The following is an 18,710-nucleotide window of genomic DNA, read 5'->3' as shown; positions in this document are numbered from 1 at the left end:
TTTGTTACGGTAGCCCCACCTTCCTAGACGCATGGCAATGATGACGATGACCTGGGTTGTGTGGAGAAAACCAAGTATATTTGACTCCAAAGTGAAAACTGTGTCCTGAACAAAATGCTTTTGAAAAGAAGAGTCAGTCTCAGGGCCTGAGCTCAGTGTGAAGTGTGATTGAGATTCTCCCTCTCCTTCTGCTCCTCCCCCAACTTGCATCCTCTCTCTCAAAATAGGTAAATAAAATTTTTAAAAAGGAAAAGAGAGAGCTAGTGTCCAGCCACCTAACTTGATTGCCCTCCTCTCCCTGATACTGCTTATTGTCAGGCTTATTATAACCTGAACACTTGGGTTATAATCACAGCTAAAATCCTATAATTTGTTATCTGTGGAAGCAGCCCTGGATAACCAGTTAACTGCTACCAAGCTCTTATCTGTTAAAGTAGCTTGACTGAGCTGGACACAATAGTGTACAACAGAAATGAGGTTAATTTCTCTTCATTGTTTAAACTACTCTGTGAGTTAGCCTTTCCCTGCTCCTGAATGAAATCCTACTCAGGTCCCATAACTTTTCTAGTCACTTTTAGGTAATTTTAAAATTTCACTTCCTAGTCACCAAAGAGCCTCAATTCAGAGAAGTGTCTAGTTGAGAGTAAAAACCCAAACTCCAAGCTGTCTTAAAAAGGTACGCGGTTAAGCAGAGAAGCCCAAATGAGAAGCATAAATTTCAGTTGCCTTCGCCGTCCCTCTGGGCATCACTAGCCCTTGTTTAGAGTCAGGACCAGGGCGTCACTAGCCCTTGCTTAGGGTCAGGACCAGGAGAAAAAGAATCAGGGTCAGGACACAGTCTCATAGAGCCAGTACTGCATTGAGGTCTGGTGGCAGTGTAAAATTACTGATACCTTTGTTCTCAGTGGCTTGGGTAACTTTCTGGGAATGACCTTGAAGAAAACCTTGGATGGCAGGTCCCTTCACTAGGTGAAGCCTTTCTATTTGTCTGTCCTCATATAATTTTCCTTTCCTTCCCTGATATTTTTCTAACATTTTGTTTTTAAAAATTGATTACAAAGTAAGCCTGTTCATTATATGAAATTCGGTCAATATAAAAATACATATATCTGAAAGCAACACACCACTCCATAATCCTGTCCCCTAAATCAGTAATGTATCAGAGTTGTATACCTGATTTGATCCTCCCTTTTCACTTCATTGCTCCCTGACCAATTTTACTTGATGATGCCCCTGAGGGTGACACTTTTTACTTTTCCTTGAACTTTTCCTCACCCTATCCTAAGGTCGTTCTGTGAACTGAATAATAACCATAATAACAATAATAATAACAACAGTCATGATGGCAACAATTAATAATTAATGAGCAGCCACAAGAGCTAAGGAAGCATTCCAAGCACTTTAAGGGTGTTTTCACATATCATCCTCACAACAGCCCACTAAGCATGTATAGTAGAAGTCCTTAAATAACTTCCACTAAAACCCTTAAAAAAAAAAAGACATTTATTTATTTACTTGAGAAAGAGAGAGAAAGAGAGAGAGAGAGAATGAGCAGGGAGAGGGGCGGAAGGGCAGAGAGAAGCAGACTCCCTTGGGCAGGGAACCCATTGGGCAGGGCTCAATCCCAGGACCCTTTGTATATATTAAATGAAGCTTTATTAAATCTTTTTATTTTAATACTTGGATTGATACTATTTGAATTGACAATAAATTCATGTGATTCAAAATTCAAAGAGTACAAAAGGATATAAAGTTTAAAAAGAAACTTTTTTCTATATGTGGCTTTGGCTTTTTTAAAGACTCCAATGTCACTTTGTTCAGGAAAGTGGGACCAGTATCACCTGAGTTTTCTCAAACAGCTCACACTCTGGAGTTAGAATATGCAGTTTTAAGTCTTGGCACTACCACACTTGGAAACATTAGTTAGCTTGTCTGTGCTTTTTGTTTATTAGGAAATTGAGGATAATGATAGTACAACAGAATTACTTTTATCCATCACGATCTACTCTGATCATTGGTCTGTTAACTGAAGAGGTTAAAGTGGGGAATTATAAATGTATGTGTGTGTGTGCATGTGTGTATTTACAGTCTGTCAGCTTTTACTACTTAAAAAAAAAAAAAAGAAACACCTCAAGTGTAGTGCCTTAAGACAAATATTTATTTGTCACATTTTTTGTGATGGCTAAGTGGTCCTCTGGTCTGAGCCAGCTTGGTGTAAGAGTAGGATGAGTGCATCCATATGTCTCAGGTCTTTTTTTTTTTAAATTTTTATTTATTTATGATAGTCACACAGAGAGAGAGAGAGAGAGAGGCAGAGACACAGGCAGAGGGAGAAGCAGGCTCCATGCACCGGGAGCCTGATGTGGGATTCGATCCTGGGTCTCCAGGATCGCGCCCTGGGCCAAAGGCAGGCGCCAAACCGCTGCGCCACCCAGGGATCCCCATATGTCTCAGGTCTTACCTGGAATGCCTGGGATCTTTCTTCATGTGATCACTCATCCTCAAGGAGGCCAGTTTGAGCAAGTTCAACTGGTGGCTGTGGGTTCCCAGCAATAAGAAAGGTCAAGCCCCAGTGCACATACAGTTTTTAAGGCTTTCCTGGTGTGTAGTCTGTGGGCCAAAGACAATTACATGGCCAAGTCCAGAATCAAGGTAGGGTAGGGGAGAAATAGACTTCATTTACTGATGGAGAGGAACAGCAAAGTCACACTATATACATTCCTACATTTTGGGTGAAATATTGTCATTTTTGTAAATGATCTGTCACATACATACCTCATACATTTTAATTTAGAATATTCATTTACTTTGTAACACAGAGTCAAAGTTTTTGAGGTTACTTCAGTGGGTGGAATTCTATATTACATTTGCTTATTTAAACACCCAAATGAACCAGCTATGATTTCTAAGTTTTGTTTCCTTAAAGCATAACAAGAACATAAAATCACTGAAAGAAGCTGTCTGAATGAGGGATTCACCCAGATTTTCATAATGCTCTTATCCCAATCTCTTAACAGTGTTTCACTCATACTTCATTCCGTTGTAGTTTAATAACCTGTTCTGTCTTCACTGAGATTTTCAAAGCATTGGCTTAGTTTTCTTGAAAATGGCATATCACTTAGATTTATAGATTTGAGTAACATTTAATTACACTGCACAGTTATAATAAGTACACTGTTCTAAGCCATTTAGGGAGGAAGAATGACTGATTCTTAGTAAATGGACAGCTCACCTGATGGGAAACCTGGAGAAGACCAAGCTATTTGTCACTCTTTCCCAGAGGGGATTAAGAGCCTGGGTTTAGGGGTGCCTGGGTGGCTCAGTCAGTTAAGCATCTGCCTTTGGCTCATTTCATGATCCCCGCCAGGGTCCTGGGATTGAGCCCTGCCCAATGGGTTCCCTGCCCAAGGGAGTCTGCTTCTCTCTGCCCTTCCGCCCCTCTCCCTGCTCATTCTCTCTCTCTCTCTCTTTCTCTCTCTCTCTCAAGTAAATAAATAAATGTCTTTTTTTTTTAAGGGTTTTAGTGGAAGTTATTTAAGGACTTCTACTATACATGCTTAGCGGGCTGTTGTGAGGATGATATGTGAAAACACCCTTAAAGTGCTTGGAATGCTTCCTTAGCTCTTGTGGCTGCTCATTAATTATTAATTGTTGTCATCATGACTGTTGTTATTATTATTGTTATTATGGTTATTATTCAGTTCACAGAACGACCTTAGGATAGGGTGAGGAAAAGTTCAAGGAAAAGTAAAAAGTGTCACCCTCAGGGGCATCATCAAGTAAAATTGGTCAGGGAGCAATGAAGTGAAAAGGGAGGATCAAATCAGGTAATTATAAAACTCACATTAAGAGGACCCAGGAGATGGAGCTCTGGGAAATGGGTGATTCAGGCAAAGAGCATGGAGAAGGCAATCTGTTAGTTAAGGAGGAGTTATAATTTCAACATGCTTATTTGAAGCATGATGATTTTTTAAAATATTTTATTTATTTATTCATGAGAGACAGAGAGAGAAGCAGGCTCTCTGCAAGGTGTCCGATGCAGGACTTGACCCTGGATCCCGGGATCACGCCCTGAGCCGAAGGCAGATGCTCAACCACTGAGCCACCCAGGTGTCCGTGAAGCATGATGATTTAGAAGAAAAATTCCTGGATGCTGGTTCACAGACTAGTTGCTTTAGCATTACCAGGGAAGCTTATTCAAAATGCATAAATTCTAATTCCTGAGGGATTTAGTGAGACCTGTGACCTTGTATTACTAAAAGCTGCCCAGGTAGATTTGGATGTCCAGCCAGGTTTGGGAAGCCATACTATGGAAACATGGAGCAGTAGAACTCAAGAAACTTGGGCTATAGTCAAGGGCCCAGATTAGCCTTGCTATGTGACTTCTCTGGGACTCGTCTGTCTTTGAGGGTTAAGGGGAATGAAGGTTATGAAGTGTTCTGTCCCTTGTAGAGTCCCCTGCACGTATAAGGGGTGATTGTTAGGTTATGAGCAGGTACACACTGTGTTTGAGAGCACATCAGAGTTCTTCCATCTGCTTTGCCTGCCCCGTCTCCCCCTGCTCTTCCCTCAGCCCTGGCAGGAGAGCAAAGGACTTGGCTTTTGTGAGCTAAAAATCCCTTCCAACTGTAGTCTTTTAAAATTGTTTTGTTTTCTGTTTTGCAGACACCAGGTTACTATATGTTCATGTGGCTTTTCATGGATAGTGTTTCTGCGGTTCTCATCGTTACCATATTTTATTTTCATTGGTAAGCCTATATTTGTAATTTTAAATGAATATTTCCCAAGATTAAAGTGTAAGTGGTTCTTATGGAAAGTTCAGAAAAAATGCTTAGACTCTTCCTGTAATCCCACATGGCAAACTCTCAGGAAGACAGGGTTTAAAATCTCATTACTTCTCATGCTGCTTGTACCTCCTCACGTCCTTTCTATTCAACACAGAACAATATTCTAAGAATAAGGACTCTCACTTAAGCCTAGTCAAATCCTGTTACTACAGATTCATTGTGGACCAGTTGTAAAAGGACAAAGGTTGAAGGTTGTACAGAACAAGTGCCTCATCTTCCTGCTTCCATGAAACAAAGCAAGTTCACAAACTGGGAAGCCTGGGCTTTAGTCCTGGCTTTGTCTTTTAGTAGCTGGGGGACCCTGGAAAATCACTGCCTCTTTCTAGGCTATAGGCTTATTATCTGTCCAAAAAGATGACATTTAGAATCCTGCAAGGCAGATGTTATGGATTGCAGGATTCAAGGTGGGAAAGGGAACACCCAGGTAGAAGAATTTTAGGTAGAGGAGACCATAGTTGTTTAGGCCTCATCACACCCATCATTTATTTGTGAGTTATTCTTTAAAGAGGAAAGTATAAACCCTGTACTTAAGTGAGAATTTGACTGGATGATGTTTCTTTTCTGACCACTGCCTTGGATTATTGTCTTTTTTGGAAGAGATCTATGAGGCTCATGGATAGTCTCTTTCCTTCCAGGTGGAGAGAGCGGAAAAAAGAAATGTTCGATAATGCCAGCATTTACACAGGTAAAGTCAGAGGTCTACCCTGATCCTATCTCTTCATCCCTACCCACTGCCTCCAGGACATGAAGCCTGCTTTTCATGCTTCTGAGAAGAGCTGAGGGAGTCTGGGGAAAATGGGATTGGGGATCAGGGAAAAGTTGAGAATTGTCAGCTGGAGAGTCCTTGACATAGGCTTCATTTTGGACTTTCTCAAATGTTGGCAGTGAGACCTCTTGAAGATTTTGAGCATGGGTGTTTATTTGTTCACTTGTTCATATCTTAATTCATCACATAGTTAGTTATTGAGTACCCTCTTTGTGCCAGGCACTCTAAGAAAGACTGAAAATAATTGAAAGCTATCATGCAGGGTGGTGCAAGAGAGAGAGGGCCTGGCCCGCAAAGAGCAGCAAGGAAGGTGGCAAAAGTAGACAGTTGATGCCATTGAGCTAGGCACCAAGGTCCAGCTACCAAAGTAGCTGTCATGCCCAGTAGAGCTCTATGGGGTGATGTATGTTGGAGGGTGGAGGGAGAAAACTGTAGAGATCCTGAAAGACTTTACTAGAGTCTAGGCTCTGCACATAAGCAATGAAGAGATGGCAAATGAGCTTCTTCAAGGGAGCTATATGTTTAGAATTCTCTGTATAACAGAGTAACATTATTTAGCAGAGTAACTCAGGGGCTGAGGAAGTGAGATAGGCCCAGTAAAGGGAAGGAGAGCTGGATTTTATTTTTCAGGAGGCTGTGGGGATAATCACACGGTGAGTGACTAGTTGGGAAGCCAGTGCAATGTCAAAGGAAAACCAATTATGAGGCAAAAGACTGGGCAATACTTGATAGATTTCTTCCACAGCTCCTGGAGCCTTAGGTAAAGTTGGTACCATCATAGAATCATGAATTATTGTAATTTCTTGTGGATAGTGGTGAAGATCCTGAAATGCCATACACCAACTGGCAGAGGGTTGAACTGATAAAATACTTAAGTGTTGCAGGAATGGATCCATAGGGACCATGAAAAAAAAATAAGTACAGAAATATGAATAAATTAAATGGAGAGCAATAGTCTTGCATACTATGAAACTGAAGGTTCAGACTAAGCTCACTCAAATCTCACAGAGCAGAAAGATCTCAAGTAACTCTGTGTTATATGGATTTTAAAGATTGCTTTACTGGCTGTTAAGAAGTCTGAAGGCTTTAACCTTATGATTTTCAGTAGTTGTATTAGTAAACCAAAGCTGCTATAACTGAATACCACAGTTTAGATAGCTTAGACAACAGAAATTTATATTCTCTGTTCTAGATGCAGAAAGTCCAAGACCAATCAATGTGTCAGCAGGTTTGGTTTCTTCTAAGGCCTCTCTCATTGGCTTGCAGATGGCCACTTTCTTCTGTTTCCTCATATAGCCTTTCCTCTGTGCATACACACATACCAGTGTGTTTAGATTTTCTTTTCTCCAATTAGATTGTATTAGGTCTCATTTTAAGCACTTTTTTAAAGGCCTTATTTCCATGTCTAGTCAGATGTGAAGTACTGGGGGTTGGCACTTCAGCATGTGAACTTGGGGGGCCCAAAATTCAGCCCATAATAGTAATAGAGCCAGGAAATAAGAAAACAAACAAACAAACAAACATGGAAATGAATGGTGATGAAAGTATGTATAGGAGAAGTTTTGAAGGAAAATTCAAAGAAGTGTATAAATAACGGATGAAGGAAAAAGTACTTGGTTAACTGGACCACACCTATCCACTATGTTGAAATGATGAGAAAATAAGATGAATAGAAAATGAATTAAGAATTTTTCCTTTTTTTTTAAAATATTTTTTTAGTTGCCTGTTACAGAAACCAGTTTTGCCTGATCTAAGCAGAAAGAAAATGTATTAAAAGGCTGTTTGAGTGCCCCTAAGAGATATCTAGAAGGTACAGGACCAAGTTTAGAATCAGGGAAGGAACAAGGAAGACTGAAGCTAAAACCACAGCCCAGATCCATTGAGACTCAAGAGAATAGAGCCTCAGACACTAAGCACAGTGTCACTCACATCTTGCACCACAACAGCCTCCAGGATGGGCAAGTACTGCTGCAGCTGCTGCTGCCACCATAAGGCATACATCAACTTTCTAGCTTCAGGATGTATTTTTCAGCACTGTAAAGTAATCAGTCCTTTGTCTTCTGCCTTGTTTAGTTTCTTATGGAAAGTCTTGCAAAAAAAAAAAAAAAAAAAAGCCCATTTTATCTGTTGTTCTACTTGTAACATGTCCTTTTTTTCTCTAGCTGCTTTTTAAGATTGTTCCTTTTGTTACTGGTCTTCAGTAATTTGATTATGGTTTACCTTGGATATGTGTGTGTGTGCATGTGTGTATCCTGCTTAGGGTTTGCTGAACTCTTATATCAGTCAGTATAATTTTCATCAAATTGGATAAATTTTTAGTCTTCATTTTTTCAAATATTTCCTGTTCCTACCCTCTTCTGAGATTCCAATTACATGGATATTAGAAAGTTCAATACTATCCCATAGGTTGCTGAGACTCTGTTCATTGTTATTTTTGGACTATTTAATTTCTGTGCTTCATCTTGAGTAGACTCTATTTCTGTATTAGTTTTTTATTGCTGTGTAACAAATTATTATAAACTTAGCAGCTTAAAATAATACAGATTTATCACCTCACAATTTCTATGGGCCATAGGTTCAGGCATGGGTTAACCAGGTCTTCTACTTAAGAGACTCACCAGGCTGGGTCACCGGGGTAGCTCAGTTGGTTGAGTATTCAACTCTTGGTTTCAGCTTGGGTCGTGATCTTGGGATTATAGGTTCAAGCCCCATGATGGGCTCCATGTTCAGCATGGAATCTGCTTGGGATTTCTCCCTCTCCCTCCCTTGCTCTCTCTTGCATCTGTTCTCTCTCTCTCTCTCTCTCTCTCTCTCTCTCTCTCTCTCTCATACATAAAATCTAAACTAAATAAAGTCTCACCAGGCTAAAATCAAGGTATATGCCTAGACTGCAATCCCATCTGACACTTTTAAATCCTCCTCCAAGATCACTCATTGTTAGAAGAATTTAGTTCCTTAAAATTGTAGGACTGAAGTTTTTATCTGTTTTCTTGATCACTGTTGCCAGGGTTTTCTCTGAGTTCCTAGAGCCTAACTTTAGGTCCCAGTCATATGGCTCTCTCACAAGGCAGTTTACTTCTTCAAAGCAGGAGAATGTCTTATAGCAGTTAGGTTCAGGAACAAGACACCAAAGGAAGAAAATAACAGATAAAACAGAAACCAATTTGAAGCATGATTGTCATAAATCTAGCCATTTTATTAATCACATCAAATATAAATGGACCAAATATTCAAAAGTAGAGATTGTCAGACTGGATAGAAAATAGAAAAAAGCTGGACCCAATCATATATTGTCTACAGAATAGTTAAATACAAAGTCAACAGAAGATCAAAAGTAAAAGATTGGGAAAATGATATGCCATGCAAACAATAAGCATAATAAATAATACCTGAAAAAAATTACTTCAAAACTTGGAGCATTACTGGAAACAAGGATTTGGTAATGATGAAAAGGTCAGTATATCAAGAAGGCATTATAATTAGAACTCTATAAACACATGAAACAAAACTGAGAGAAGTCATACTTAGGCATGTTAACTTCCTCTCTCAGTACCTACAAGAACAACAAAACACACAAAAAATCAAATCAGGAATATAGAAGTCTGAACAACACCTTGATCTAAGTGAGATAAAATATACAGAACAACTGAAGAATATATAATATTTTCAAATGCATGTGGCATATTTGCCAAAATAGACTGACAAGCTAAAAAACAAGTCTCAATAAATTTCAAAAGACTAAAATCTTAAAGTATGTTCTGTGACCACAACAAAATTAAACTGGAGATTAACATTCATGAAGTATCTAGATAAGTTTCTAAGTGCTGGAAATTAATGTATTTCTAAACATCTCATTGATCAAGGGATAAATCACAAGAGAAATTAGAAAATATTTGAAATTAAATGATGATGCATCTACAACAATGAAATTTGTGGGATAAACCTAAAGCAGGACTTGGAAATTTGTAACTTTAAATTTTGGAAGGAAGAAAGTTTAATATTGATGAAGTTTCTACCTCAAGAATCTAGGAAAAAAAGACTACATTTTCCCCCAAGTGAAAGGAAGGAAATAATAACAATAGCAGGAATCAGTAAAATAGAAGACACTGAAAAAAAAAATAGAGAAAATGAAAAAAGTCAAAAGTTGATTTTTGGAGAAGATTAATAAAATTGATAAACCCTTAGCAAGATGAGAGAGGGAGGGAGGAGGAAGAGAGAGAGAGAGAGTGACTCCAGATATGAATGAAAAACAGATTATCCAGATCCTAAACATAAAAAGGAAAATTAGGAATATTTTTTGTGCCATTAAAGTTTAAACTTAAGTGAAATAGATAAATTCCTTGAAGTACGTGGCTTACCAGAACTGAGAGAAGAAATAGAAAATTTTAATAATTCACTATTAGAATCAAATGTGTATCCCAAAAACCTCACCAAAAGTCCAGGCCCAAGGAGTTTCACTGGTTAATCAAATATTTAAGAAATAATGCTGATTTTATACCAACTCAGAAAAAAAGAAGCAGCATTTTCCAGCAGTTTTTGAGGCCTCCACTACCCTCATATAAAGCCTTGTGACAGAGATATTACAATAACTAAATTTATAGATCAATATTATTATGAACTTAGAACTAAAAATCTCAAACAAAATATTAGCAAATTGAATTCATCAGTATATAAAAAAGATAATAAGTCATGAGCAAGTGGGGTTTATCCCAGTAGTGTAAGATGGACATATAAAAAAAACGATGGACATATCATTTGAAAATTAATATAATTCAGTGAATTAATAAAGAAAAAGTATATTTGACAAAAGTCAATACCCATATATGATAAAAATCTCTGGGAAAACTAGTAGAATGAAACTTCCTCAATCTAATGAAAAATATCTTCAAAAACCGACAGCCAATATCATTTTTAATGGTGAAACAATGAATGTTTTCCCTCTAAGATCAGAAATAAGGCAAGTATATCTGCTCTCAGCACTTGTATTCAGCATTGTGCTGGAGATCCCAGCCAAGTTAGTAAGATAAATAACAAGCATAAAGGAAGGGGAGAAAACACTCCTCATATGCAGATATTATTAATTACATTTTAAAAATTCTAGACTTCCCAGGACAGACAGCAGAGTAAGAGAGGACTCTGATAAGCTCCCTTCATCCCATGGATGCAGATAGTTAACCCTCATGTCAGTGTAAATGACCCAGAAAATGTCCCAGAGACTGGTAGAACTTCATATCTAAATCTAGAGAAGAGGCCACATCAAAGAGAATAGAAGGACAGATACACAATGTGGAACTGAACCTCACAGGTTTGGCCACTTGAGGGACGGAGCTATGGCTGTGGATAGGGGAGGGAAAACAGACCATCACACCTGGAAGCATGGACAGGGAAGATGAATCCCTGTAATATTTGGCTTTGAGAACCAGAGGGATGAGGGTTGGAGTGCCTGGGTGGTGCGGTTGGTTAAGTGTCTGCCTTTGGCTCAGGTCATGATCCCAGGGTCCTGGGTTTGAGCCCTGACTCACGCCCTCTGCTCAGCAGGGAACCTGCCCCTCCTTCTCCCTCTCTCCCTGCTTGTGTCCTCTCTGTGAAAGAAATAAAATCAGAAAGAAAGAAAAGAAAAAAGCCACAGGGGCTAAATTTCATGAGTTCTTACCACCAGTGGGACTTAAACCCTGGAACTTTAAAAATCAGTAGGCTTGTCTTTAGGAGTGTCAGGAGGGCAATAGGAAACTGAGTCCTCACCCTTAAAGAGACAGTGCAACAAATAGCCCACAGAGATACAGCACGGAAGCAGTTTGAAAACCTCCTGGGGCATAGAGGAGGGAGGGTTATTTACTAATCTCAGAGTTCACTGAGGGCTTCTTCAGGACCAAAGAAGCTGGCAGGCACCATTTATCTCCCTTGCCCCACTGCATATAAACACATGGTCCTTTGGGGGAACCAGTGTGGCACTAACATTCACTACCTAACTTGCTTATACTCCACCCCACACCCTTAAGCCAGGCTTGCCTCAGTACTGGTGCTGCGGGTCCCCTTGCCAAGAAAACCAGCACAAATCTTGTCAATACCACATCTCTTAACTGTAGTTTGCAGGGCCTACATCCAGTGGCAACTGGTCATTTCCCATGGATAATGGGCACACGTTGTTAAAACTGTGTGTCCAGCCCATGTGTCCTTTGCGGTGTTTCCTGTTTCTGGCCGGTTCCTATTTTTGCAGTGGCTGTGCTTCCTCTATGGAAGAGGACCAGTGCCATCTTGTTAAAAATGTGTCCCCCACCCACTACTTTGAAGAACAAAAGATGTAGTTGACTTTGCTAATGCACAGAAACAGACACAGAGAGTGTCAAAATGACACTGGGGAATATGTCCCAAATGAAAGAACAGGACAGAATCATAGCAAGAGACCTAAGGGAAACAGAGGTAAGTAATATGCCTGATAAAAAATTTAAAGTAATGATCATAAATATACTGGACTTGAGAAAAGAGTGGGTGACATCAGTGAGACCCTTAACAAAGATATGAAAGAAAACAATCAGAGATGAACCACAGTCACTGAAATTAAAAATATACTAGGTGGGAAAAATACCAAGCTAGAAGCATCAGAAGGATGGATCAGCCACCTGGAGGATAGAGAGTAATGGAAAGTAATCATGCTGAACAGGTGAGAGAAAAAAAAAACATGCAAAATGAGAATAGACTTAGAGAACTCGGTGACTCCCATCAGGTGTAATAACATTCACATTATAGGGATCTCAGAAGAAAAAGAACAAAGTGGGCAGAAAAGTGTTGGGGAAATAAGAGCTGAAAACTTTCTGAATTTGAGGAAGGAAACAAATTCAGATCCAGGAGGCACAGAGACCTTCCAACAAAAATCAACCCAAGGAAATCCATACCAAGACACATAGTAATTAAAATAGCAAAAAGCAGGGATAACAAATTTTAAATGCAAGAGAAAAGAGAATGTTACAAGGGAAACTCCTCAAGGCTGTTGGTGGATTTTTTTGGCAGAAACTATGCTGGCCAGAAGGGAGTGGCATAATATATTCAAAATGCTGAAAGAGAAAAATCTGCAGTCAAGAATAGTATATCCAATAAGGCTAGCATTCAGAATAGAAGGAGAGAGAAAGAGTTTCCCAGACAGACAAAAGTTAAAGGAGTTAATGACCACTAAACCAACCCTATAAGAAATTTTAAAGAGGACTGACTGGAAAGGAAAGACCAAAAGTAAGAGTAAGTAGGAAGCACAAAACCAGTAAAAAAAAAAAAAAAAAAAAAAAAAAAAAAAAAAAAAAAAAAAAAAAAAAAAAGAGTAAATCTGTAGAAATCGGTCAAGGAACTCACAAAATGAAATGATGTGAAGTGTAATACCATATATCTATAATGCGGGGAGGAGAGGAGTAAAAAATGGGTTCAACCTTAAGTGACCATCAACATATAGACTGCCATATACAAAGGTGTTATCTACAAACCTAATGGGAACAACAAATCAAAAACAAATGATAGATACGCAAAAAATAAAAAGGAAGCAAAGTACCTCACTAAAGAAAGCCAACTTAAGGTGAGGGAAAAATCCACAAAACCAAACACACAACAAATAACAAAATGGTAATAAATACATACCTATCAATAATTACATGGAATGTAAATGGACTAAATACCACAATTAAAAGACACAGGTTGATAGAGTGGATTAAAAAACTTTATCTATATGCTGCCTACAAGAGCCTCACTTCAGACCTAGACACATACAGATTGAAAGTGAGAAGATAGAGAAACATTTATCATGCAAATGATAAGCTGAGGTAGCAATACTTAGACAAAATCGACTTTAAAACAAAGACTGTAACAAGAGATGAAGAAGGGCACTGTATAATCATTAAGGGGACAATACAACAAGAAGACATAACAGTTGTAAATATTTATGCACTCAACATGGGAACATCCAAATACATAAACCAGTTAATAGCAAATATAAAGGAACGAATCTATAGTAATACAGTAATAGTAGGGGACTTTAACACTCCACTTACATCAATGGCCAGGTCATCTAAACAGAAAATCAACAAGGAAACTGGCTTTGAATGACAGATGCAAAAATCCTCAACATAGCAAACTGAATCCAGGAATACATTTTTAAAAAATCATTCACTATGATCAAGTGGGATTTATTTCTGGTTTGCAAGGGTGGTTCAGAATTTGCACAAATCAATCAGTACATCACATCAATAAGAGGATAGAAACCATGTGATCATTTCAATAGATGCAGAAAAAGCATTTGACAAAGCACAACATTCATACGTGATAAAAAAAAATACACCTCAATGAAATAGGTTTAGAGGGAGCATACCTCAACATAATAAAATCCATATGTGGAAAACCCACAGCTAACATCATCCTTAATGAGGAAAAACTGAGAGCTTTCCCCCTAAGGTCAGGAATAAAACAAGGTGTCCACTCTCACCACTTTTATTCAACATAATATTGGAAGTCCTAGCCATAACAATACTGAGCAAAAAAATAAAAGTCATCTAAATCAGTAAGGAAGAATTTTTCAGATGACATTTCTATATATAGAAAAGCTGAAAGATTCTATTAGAATCTCTAGATTCTAATAACTGCTAGAACTGAAAATTCAGTAAAATCATGGGGTACAGAATCAATGCACAGAAATCTGTTGCATTTCTATACACTAATTATGAAGCAGCAGGAAGAGAAATCAAGAAAACAATCCCGTTTACAATTGTACCAAAAATAATAGAATACGGGGATCCCTGGGTGGCGCAGCAGTTTGGCGCCTGCCTTTGGCCCCGGGCGCAATCCTGAAGACCGGGGATCGAATCCCACATCGGGCTCCTGGTGCATGGAGCCTGCTTCTCCCTCTGCCTGTGTCTCTGCCTCTCTCTCTCTCTCTCTCTCTCTCTCTCTCTCTGTGACTATCATAAATAAATAAAAATTTAAAAAAAATAATAGAATACCTAGGAATAAACCTAGCCAAAGAGATAAAAGACGTGTACTCTGAAAACTATATAAAATGCTGATGAAAGAAATCAAAGTTGACAAAAAGAAACGAAAAGACATTTCATGCTCATGGATTGGAAGAAAAAGTATTGTTAAGATGTCTATACTACCCAAAGCAATCTACACACTTAATGCAATTCCTGTCAAAATACCAACAGCATTTTTCACAACTAGAACAAACAATTCTAGAATTTGTATGGTACCAAAAAAGACCACAAGTAGCCAAAATAATCTTGAAAAGCAAAACTAGAGGCACCATGAGTCTGGACTTAAAGTTATATTACAAACTTGTAATTAAAACAGTATGGTACTTGCACAAAAATAGGCACATAGATCAATAGAACAAACAAAAAACCTCAGAAATAAACCACAACTATATGGTCAGTTGATCTTTGACAGTGAAGGAAAGAATATGCAATGAGAAAAAGTCTCTTCAACAAGGGGTGCTGGGAAAACTGGACGGCCACATGCAAAAGAATGAAACTGGACCACTTTCTTACACCATACTCAAAAATGAAGCCAAAATCTTAAATAACATCATTTACAACACCATAAAAACAAAATAGGAATAAATTTAAGGAAAATGTTGCAAGCTCTCACAAAGAAGATATGGTTGGCCACTGAAAGCTACAAAAGTTTACTGAGAGAAGGCATACATAAATGGACCAATATGCCACATTTATGAATTAGAAAACCTAATAAATACTAGTTGTCATGGAATTGACCTACAAATTCCATTAAAGAGTGCTGTTGTAATCCTCTTCTTCCTGTGAAGCTGACAGAAATGAAGTTCATGTACACAGCCATTTCTTCAAGATTGACATTACACTCAGGGCAAAAACAATTGAGTTCTTGGTTTACTTTGGATTCTCATTATCTTGTAGATTTTAGCCCCACAGTTCATGACCATGTGGTAAAACCTTAGATGATTTTAAGCTGTTTTCTTAGTTTTAATTATTACCCAGTTTTTAATTTGTCTTTTGTAAGATTCAGTTTCCTAGCTCCATTAGTAAATGTAGTCTCCATCATTTATTTTTCTATCAATTAGATTAAAATTATTTTTTGAGCACTTAGGACACTTCTGAGTACTGTGTATATAGTGTCAAGCAAGATAAAGTCTCTGCCCTTAAAAAGCTCCCATTCTAATTAAGGATGTATTCATTTGTCTCTTCAAATTGATGTGGAAGCAAAGGTTGTGAAATGCCTGAATTTTAAGTAGATGTCACTTCCTGCCTTCTGACGGCTTCCATGGTGACCTAAAATCTCACACACTAGACTCTTAAACTCCAGCACCATGCTGAATTGGAAGACCATAATAAAAGCTGCACAAAATTTGGGGTAGGGAAAACTAAGGGGGGAAAGAATGTGAGATGGTACGAGAGGGACTAATGTTTTAAAGATAAAATTTCACCACATGACTGGCAAAGATTGGAGAAGTGACATTTGAGGAATCTGTGTTTTTGTTGTTTTATCCCACAGATCCTAAAAGTATAAGCCTCCAAAAGAGAGAACAGGGAAGTCAAGGATCTTCAAATGTATCCACAAAGGCTCCCTTCCGAGTTATGGAAAGTCCTTGGACTCTAGCAGCCCTCTACCCAACTTTAACCAAGAACACAAAGAAACACCCAGGCACTCGTCATTTTTTAGTAGTCCCCAAGAAGAAAGCCAGTGAACCAGAGCAAGTCAAGAAAACCATAAAACCACTGATGCCTCAGAAGGATGCTGTTAGACAGCTGGCATCCACCGAGAAGTCATTTGAACCCACGTGGGATGCTACCAGAAAGGCTACCTTCCAAACTGCATTACCTTCCCCGAAGATGAATAAACCAGTAATTTCTTCCTTAGAGATCCTTGAATCTGAAACAGAACCTGAACATACCTCCAGTAGTGAGCCCTCCCAAGAATCCTCTCTTATCATGTTTTCTACCACATCCAGCATATTCTCCTCTGGGCTGCTTTCAAAGAAGAATTAGCTACATCTTGCCTTCTTCTTCCTTTTTGTTTCTGTGCGTAAGAGTGGTGATGGTGGATAGTGGTCAAGAAAGGAGTGCAGAAGGGCCATTGAGGCTCTCAGGAGGATCACTCTGGTCTAGCATTTTCCATAAAGAATGCATCTCAAAGGTATGGGCAAGGGAGTTGTTGTGGTCTTGGAGCTGGAGCTGGTTGTTCTCTGATGTTACAGGGTTTCTCATCTTAACTCTTCATAACACTCCCTGCTAAAGGAATGGCTTTGTGCATATCAGCATGGGAATAAAGACAACCTCTCAGGAACCCAGAAGAGAAATGATGTATTCTTTGAACCCTTCTGTGATCACTCAGGTTGACAGAAACTAGGGGATGAGTTCAAAAGTGATGCCATCCTAAGTCAGAGAATGAGAAACGGGATAGGCATGGGCATGAGTTGGAGGAAAGATCATCTTACATGCACATTCTGTGATCTAGCATGTAGTGAGATGCTTCCTAATAGCTTGTTGATGGCTGATTCTCCAGTGGGATGATGGGCATAATCCCATGCCCACCCAATGGCCCTAGACCTTGAGCAAGAATCAGAGCCACAGCAAGTGTCTGGAGACTTACTGATTTGGAAGATTCCAAAGAAGGCAAGCATGGATCTACCAAGTGAAAGAGGCAATGCAATGAGATAAAAGTGGAATATTTTTAGATACTTAGAGCTTTATCCTCTTGACACTAAGGTTAGGGTATTACCACTTCTCTCAGATAAAAGTTAATCTAGTGGATGAATCAAGTTAAACAGAACTATAGTAAAAAACTAAATGTAATTATTTATAAATATTTAAGTAATTCTTCAAGGTGACAGTGGAAGAACTATCACCAGGCATGCTCTAGACAACATTAGTCCAACAAAACTTTAAATCAATCTTAAATTCTATATTTGTCCTTTTAAAAAAATTGTAGTAAAGGGGTACCTGGGTGGCTCAGTCAGTTAAACATCTGATTCTTAATTTCAGCTCAGGTCATGATCTCAGGGTTGCAGGATTGAGCCCCACATCCAGCTCTATGTTCAGCAAGGAGTCTACTTGGAATTCTCTCTCTTCTCTCCCTTTCCCTCTGTTCCTCCTCCTCTCTCTCTCTCTCTCTCTCTTTCTCTCTCTCTCTCTCTCTCTCTCAAATAAGCCTTTTTTAAAAAGTAAAAATAAAAAGCTTCTGCAAAGCAAAGGAAACAACAGAGGGAAAGGGCAACCTACAGAAGGGAAAAATGGTTGCAACCCTATTTCATATAAAAGGTTAAATCCAAAATATATAAGGACCTCCTACAATTCAACAGCAAATACACACACACACACACACACACACACACACACACACACACACATACAAACATACATACCTGGGTAAAAAGTGGGAACAAGACCTGGGTAGATATTACTCAAAAGAAGATATGCAAATGGCCAATAAGCACATGAAAACATCATTAATTATCAGGAAAATTAAAATCAAAACCACAAAGAGAAATCACCTCACACCTGTTAGAATGGTTATTATCAAAAAGACAAAAGATAACGTATGTTAGTGAGGATGGCAAGAAAAGGGAACTCTTACATACTGCTGATGAGAATGTAAATTGTTAGAGCCACTATGGAAAACTGTAGAGAGGTGCTTCAAAAAATAAGAAAATAGAACTACCATATGATCCAGCAATTCCGCTATTGTTGGGAACACATCCAAAGGAAATGAAACCAGTACCATTAAGAGATATCTGTACTCCCATGTTTATTGCAGCACAGCACTATTCACAATAGCCAAGATACAGGAACAACCTAAATGTTTGTTGATGGAGGAATGGATAAAGGAAATGTAGTAATGGATTTTTTTTCTTTTTAAGATTTTATTTATTTATTCATGAGAGAGAGAGAGAGGCAGAGACACAGGCAGAGGGAGATGCAGGCTCCATGCAGGGAGCCCGACATGAAACTTGATCCCGTGTCTCCAGGATCAGACCCTGGCTGAAGGTGGTGCTAAACTGCTGAGCCACCCTGACTGCCCAGTGGAATTTCTCTTTTGGTTTCCATGTGCATGGAATATCTTTTTCAATCCTTTCACTTTCAGTCTGTGTATCC

General features: G+C 38.7%; 1 protein-coding gene across 1 annotated transcript in view; it reads left to right on the top strand.

The window, feature by feature from the left end:
- Window positions 1–18,710, top strand: part of GDPD4 (glycerophosphodiester phosphodiesterase domain containing 4) — a 115,348-nt gene that overhangs the window by 83,981 nt on the left and 12,657 nt on the right. The window contains exons 14-15 of the mRNA XM_072725333.1: window positions 4,666–4,748; window positions 5,483–5,532. Of these exons, the coding sequence (XP_072581434.1) occupies window positions 4,666–4,748; window positions 5,483–5,532 (133 nt within the window). The remainder of the gene's footprint in view (window positions 1–4,665; window positions 4,749–5,482; window positions 5,533–18,710) is intronic.

Source organism: Vulpes vulpes, chromosome 11, assembly GCF_048418805.1.
Source record: "Vulpes vulpes isolate BD-2025 chromosome 11, VulVul3, whole genome shotgun sequence".
NCBI lineage: Eukaryota > Metazoa > Chordata > Mammalia > Carnivora > Canidae > Vulpes > Vulpes vulpes.
The sequence above is the reverse complement of the archived record's forward strand: the minus strand, read 5'-3'. Positions and strand labels throughout refer to the sequence as shown.